The sequence below is a fragment of the Dioscorea cayenensis genome, chromosome 13 (assembly GCF_009730915.1).
Source record: "Dioscorea cayenensis subsp. rotundata cultivar TDr96_F1 chromosome 13, TDr96_F1_v2_PseudoChromosome.rev07_lg8_w22 25.fasta, whole genome shotgun sequence".
NCBI lineage: Eukaryota > Viridiplantae > Streptophyta > Magnoliopsida > Dioscoreales > Dioscoreaceae > Dioscorea > Dioscorea cayenensis.
This window is the reverse complement of record NC_052483.1, coordinates 1743466-1750262: the sequence shown is the minus strand read 5'-3', so window position 1 is coordinate 1750262 and position 6797 is coordinate 1743466. Positions and strand designations below refer to the sequence as shown.

General features: G+C 38.2%; 1 protein-coding gene across 1 annotated transcript; it reads right to left on the bottom strand.

Annotated features, from left to right (window-relative positions):
- Positions 1–317: 317 nt before the first annotated feature.
- Positions 318–2301, bottom strand: LOC120274515 (flavonoid 3'-monooxygenase CYP75B137-like). Its single transcript, XM_039281061.1, is given in 3 exon segments — positions 318–1145; positions 1228–1986; positions 1988–2301. Coding segments are annotated over 3 exon segments (1593 nt in total). The 5' UTR covers positions 2180–2301; the 3' UTR covers positions 318–503.
- Between the last annotated feature and the right edge of the window lie 4496 nt (positions 2302–6797).

The following is a 6797-nucleotide window of genomic DNA, read 5'->3' as shown; positions in this document are numbered from 1 at the left end:
TGAGGTATAAATAAATAAATAAATAAAAATAAAACTCAACAACTTATATATATATATATATTATAATTTATTAAAAAAGACATGTCGTCAGTTTTGTTTGTCTTGTACCTTTTTTGTTTGATGTTGTTTTTTACCTTCTTTCCACCCTTACTGAATTTCTTTTGATGCTGTGCATTTGTTTGTGTGTGTGTTTTTTTTAATAAAGTTATAGTTTTTTTAAAAAAAGAGTAAAAAAAAAAGGGGATATACCATGTGCACATATTTGTGAATTAAAAAAAAACAAAAATAAGATATCATCCTTTACAAAAACTGAGATATCAATCTTTTAGACCTCTTATCACTTCATATCATAATATAAAATATTCCAAGGACCTTGATTACAAGATTCATTATTTGACTTATTAATTTACTTACTGAAATCTTACATAACCTCAAGGTGTTCAACTCTTGCATTAATTTATTAGTTTATTCAAGCATCTCAAGCAAATCATGAAACCAAATAACTAGGCCACATAGGCATCATGGGCCAACCTTGGAATGGGCCGGGCCACTAAAGGAACACTCCTTTCCAAAGTAAGCCCAAACTCCACGTCCATACTCAAAGCCTCAGGAGTAAGCCCATCAGGCAAGGCCCAATCAAATCCATGCACTAAGCTGGCCAGCAGTAACGTCAGCATCCTCAAACCCAGCCTCATTCCCACGCAAATCCGGCGGCCGGAGCCGAACGGAATCAGCTCAAAGTGGCTCCCTTTCAAGTCCACGTCAGCATACTTTCCTCCGGAGAGGAACCGGCTCGGGTCAAACTCCAGTGGCCGAGACCAGACCTTTGGGTCCCTGCATATAGCCCACACGTTAACCAAAAGAGAGGCACCTTTAGGGACGTGATAGCCAGCCACTTCGCATGGCTCGGCGGCGGTGTGAGGGATCAAGAGAGGAACTGGTGGGTGGAGCCGGAACGTCTCCTTGATGATGGCTTGCAAGACCGGGACGTTATTCAAGTCGAACTCCGACACGAGCCTAGACCGGCCAACAATAGAATCTAACTCTTTCTGTGCGGCGGCCAGCATGTCTGGGTGCCGGATAAGCTCCACCAGCGCCCACTCCACCGTGCTCGAAGTCGTGTCAGTCCCTCCAGTGAACAAGTCCTGCAAACCCATCATTTCAATTAATATATTAATTAACAAGTAATCCATAAGTAATTAGAAACAAAGTTAGCATGCACGCCACCGTGAGCAAGGCCTTGATGTCGGTATCAGTGAGCTTAGTTTTAGTTTCTTCATCCAAGTTACCATCCTCCTTGAGTGCTAACAGCACACTAAGAAAATCTTTATCTTTATTACCTTTGTCTTCATGACCTTGACTTACATCAGTCATCTTGTGCTCCTGCATGATTTTGGTTAAGGTGTCATCGTACCAACGATGAAGCCTCCTCAGTTTAGACAAAAGCCCACGTAGATCCAGAGCCTTGATCCAAGGGAGGAAATCCTCAATGTTGAAAGCGCTGCCCAGCTTTAAGACCTCTTCTAATACATTCCTAAACTCTCCACCATCCGGTCCGTTCTCCTCTTCAAACACTCGTCTCTTGAACAGGGCTCTTGTGAGGGCGTTGGCAGCGCAAGCATCCACTTCTTTTCCTACTTCCACACCGATGCTAGTACTAGTGTCCTTGGCTTGCACGAACTTGCGAGCCAGCAGTGCCACCTCCTCCTCTCGGACGTAGCGCAGGTCGTCGAGAGCTTTAGTGGAGAAGAGATGGGTTGTGCACAAGCGGCGGAGCATGCGCCAGCGAGGACCGTAGTGGGTGAAAGCCATGCTTTGGTAGTTATAGGCCACGTATTCGGCCATGCAGTTTGGTGGCCGGTTGGAGAAGTTGGCGTCGAGAGTTTTGAGGAACTGTGAGGCGACTTCGACGGAGCTGGCCACGACTACGGTGACGGAGCCGAACTGGAGCTTGAAAAGAGGGCCATAGGTTTTGGAGAGGGCCGTGCAGTGCTTCGTGTGGCTTTGAGCCGAGCTGAAGTAGGTTGCCGAGCATTGGCCATCCTTTTGGGCCGGGTGGTAATGGATGATGGTGATTAGCTTTGTTATTATTCTTCTTCTTGCTAGCAATGGAGAAGAAGATGGTGATGAGGAGAGAGGAGAATAGAATGGTGGTGATCACTAGGAGAAGAGAAGCCATATCTCATTGGTTGAGTTTTGGATTAGTTCTCATGTTGCTGACTTAATAGATAGTTTGGTTTCCTATTTAGTTGTGGTTTCTTTGTCATGGGAGCAGTCCGCTTGCTTCTTTTTTTGAAATTGCCTTTCTTAGTTGCCGTTTTGAATGCTATTAAGAATCACTGTCACAATAAACTTTTAGGATGCAATTAAGAATCGTTTCAGGATTTATTTATATTATTAAGCATAGAGAAAATCGCTAGCGATAGAAAGAGGTACTTGCTAACATGTAAACATCATATTGTTAATATAAGTTTGCAAAAGGTTTTTATTTGCTTAAATATCTTTAGAGTTGCAAATTAACTTACAATTGTTTTTATGTGCTGTGTCTAGGGGTGTAATCGATCGAGTTCGAGCCGAGCGGTAGCGAGCTCGAGCTCGACTGAAAATTCGGTACTCGATACTCGGCTCGAGCTCGATCGAGTATTTATTTTATAGCTCGAGCTCGATTCGGTACACAAATCTAGCTACTCGAGATCGCTCGATTAAGCTCGAAAAGACTGAAAATAATCATAAACATTATGCTCGAACTCGAGCTCGAAAGTTTTTCCCTTGACTTTTATCAAATAAATCTAATATTATATATATACATACATGCTCGATTAGGCTCGCGAGCACTCGCACCAAGTATCACAATACTCGAACTCGGCTCGCTCGACTACTCGAGCTCGAGCTCGGCTCGACTGTGACCGAGCCGAGTTCGAATTTTCACCGAATTAAGCCCGAGTAGCTTGTGAGTAGAGGTGCATCATTTACACCCCTAGTTGTGCCTTCCTTATGGACTTATATTTTGGGACTTTATTGAGTGCAAGTCGCTATGAGCCTTTATAAACTGTGCCATGGTTAGGTAGATATGGGAGAGTTGTCGGCCTAGTCAAAGTGCTTTCATTGTTGGTATTTTTTTTTAAAATAAAAATAAATAAGATAAAAGAAACACGAATAAAAAGAAAGAAAAGCAGTCAAAAGGTAATAAATATTCTTTGTTAGAAAAATTTGTACCCCTTCTCATTAGTGGAACATACATAGTATATAAAAAAAGCTAAAATTTTTCTTCTGAGATATGATGACAAGAGGTCATTCTTGATGAACCAATGGCCAGAATTAAACCTGTGAATTTATTTATTATGAATTGGGCAAAATGGATGTATCTATTAAGGCATAAGGAATATATGCAACATCTCTTAGATGCATACTAATTATGAAAAAGACAAATAAATTATTATGAACTGATGACTTGAATCAATTTATTGCATTACTAAGCCTTATATAGACTGTTGTACAACCAACATAGAATGAAAATAGGTACAATTTAACAAAAGCAGTTCCTAAAGACCAGAAAACAATCATGGATTAATTTTTTTTTTTTTTGATAAAAGTGGATAAACCACTGATTTATTGTAAAAGAAGGAGTACATGGAAACACAATGGGGAAAAAACAGCAAACAAAGAACTAAAAAGAGAAGAACTGCCAGAAATTCTCACCAAAGATGAGTAAAATAGAGGCGGTACAAAACAACATCGTGAAAATAGAAGATAAAAGAAAGCAAGCTAGACAGGCGAAGGCTACCATCTGGAGACACAGGCTTGCCCAGCTACAGGAAGAGGGGAACTACTTTGGATCAGCAATGTTCGCCGAATCGCCAATAAAATTTGAAGGTCTAGTGTTCAGAAAGTTGAGGGAGCGCTTGATCCTTTGCGAGGGCTCGGAGATTTCCTGTTAATGCGACTCAGAATCTGTTGAAAGCCAGGAAAGTAGCATATTAGCGGACTTATATAAAATTGTAAAAATAGAAGAACAAGTAAAGTTAAAAATCCGACTGTTTCGTTCAAGCCAGATATTCCAGATGATGGCTCTAGAACAGAGGTCCCACAAGTTCCTAAGAGAAGAGGTCAAAGAGGGGATCCGGTCTGTCCAAATAATGGATACTGAGGAAGGGTGAGACTCAGTTGTAAGAATTTGTCTGAAAAAGGACCAAATTCGCTCTGCATAAATATAATCAAGAAAAAGGTGTTCCACTGTTTCCGAGCTATTATGACAAAGAAAGCATGTGTCAGTAGCATTTGGATTGCAACCCTTCTTGAAAAGATTATCAAAGGTAAGAATTTTTATTTTCCCTGACCAGCCAACAAAATAAAGTAATTTTGCTTGGAGATTTGATTTTCCAGAAATGAGAGTAAAGTTGGCTACGAAGACCTCCATCAATTGAGAACATGTAGAAGGATTTAATAGAGAAAACACCTTTTTTTTTCAAGAGGCCAGGAATAAGAGTTCTTTTGAAAATTGATGCATGATCGGAAGGAAGGTAGAATGATGTTAACTTCTGCCCATAAGAAGGATTTATTTCTTGGTGGGTGTTGAAATAAGAAATCAGGATAAGACCGATTTATTCAACAAGTAATTATGAGAATAAGTATGTTTTAGTGGACATCGACTACGTGTTAAGGTGGGTGAAAGCTCAAACACTACCAACTAATGATGCCCGAGTTGTAGTAAAATTTTTGAAAATTTTATTTTTTAATTTTGACAGTTCTAGAACAATAATTAGTGATCGGAGAGTGAAAAAAAATTACTAAGTTCTAGCCAAATTTGCAGGGACTTAAATTAGAATCCATGAAAAAAAAAAGAACGAATTAAAGTAAATGTATTATGCTTTTTTTCCCCTAAAATGAATAAAGAGAAATTTAGGAGTGGCAAAATGGGTACTGATATGATTACATGATATGGTATAAAACGTGTATAGATTTAGTAGAAATGGGTTCATGGTATAAACGGGTCAACACGATTAAGACACGTTTAAATTAAACAGTTTTGTGTCGTATTTATGTCAACAAGTGTAAGACATGATTAACACAAAGACATAGGTAGAAAAACAATTATAACCCATATATAGATACATATATATTGAATTTTAGATACTTATATATGTTGAACTTAAATATCTATGTATTGACATATATTTATTGGAATTTAACTAATATATTTTAGATTTAATTTAAGTTCGATTTTGCATAAAAGCTGGTTAAATGGGTTGTGTCGTGTTACATAATCCAATTACATATTAAGCGGGTTAAACAGGTTAAGAGAGTCAACCCGTGTTACATGCTTCATATATGGGACGTATATGTGTTTAGAATGCCAGACACGATTAATAATCGTGTATGGTTTGGATTTAGCATTTGCGTGCTATATTCTTATTTTGACATGACACGATTATACCCATATACACGAATTCCTATGCTTAAAGAGAATAGACTGGAGGATAGTTTAGTATTTTACAAAAAAATTTAGCTAATTTTTGGTCTGGGATATAAATAAATAAAAGTTTATAGCAAACACCATTTTTATAAGGACATATTTGCAATTTCTCATTTCTACAAGCAAAAACAACCTTTAGGGCCTATTTGGCTGCAAAATAAAAAATTATACCATAATTTTATTACGTAGGAAGTGCAAATGATTATTATAGAAACTATAACATATTTTATTCTTACAGGATAAGTGTTTAGTTAACAAAATAAAAAAAATATTATGAAGGTCGGCCGATTGGCAACCAAAGCCATTGGTGGCTCGTCGTCGGATATCTACCGAACCGCCGGCGTGTCACCGAAAGCAGGCCTGCCGAACATTCGGCGGGTCGCCGGTGGCCGGCCGGACCATTAGTGGACTTGCGGCCGGTCGCCGTTGGCCAGTCAAACCGTTAGCGGGTCGCTGGAGCCCGACCAGACCACCGGTGAACCGGAGGCTGGTGGCTGGATCAAAAGAGAGAGATTTTTTACAATAAAAAATATTCTAATAGTTATATTATGCCATAATTTTATGTGGTAAAATAAGTATTCATAGTGGCATAATTCTCAGAAAATGATAAATTATGACATATTGTACAGATTATGCTATAATTCTTAAAGTGTAATAAACACACCTAGTGTAAATGTTCTTTTAGTATCATTTAATTATTTGTTATTAAATATTTACTTTTCTATTAGAACATATTATTATTTAATAAACTTTAGATTGAAATAATGTGTATATTTTTTTATAGTTTCAGTTAGTTCTGGAGAGGCAGAAGTGTGATAATTTTCGCTTAACCTCGCAAGTAATGTAATGTAATCACACACAAATAAACATGGAAGTGAAAAGAGACACACGAATTGATTACCTAGTTTGGCACATGCAGCCTGCTTACGTTTGCTGAGCCAAGCCGGGAGAGAACAATCTACTAAAAAAGATAAAGTATGAAGAGTATAACACTGATTCTCACTCGCACAATGATAAAAATTAATCCTCTCTAGATTGACCGAAAACAACAATTTTTCAAATTTAAGCAAGAAAATAAAGGACTTAACAAATAAAATCTAATGTCAAAAATGGCGTACAAATCCGAGATTTCTACACCAAGATATAATCAAATCAAACATTATCATATACGGTAAAATTGCGATTTTCAAGGCCAAGGTGATGGAATTTGGCCAAATTCCGGTATGCCTCACGAGCCTATGCAACAAGTTGCGACTTGTGTTCGTTGACCCATTTTCCATCAAGTGCGACAATAAAACAACTAAACTCCACCTCTCGGACAATT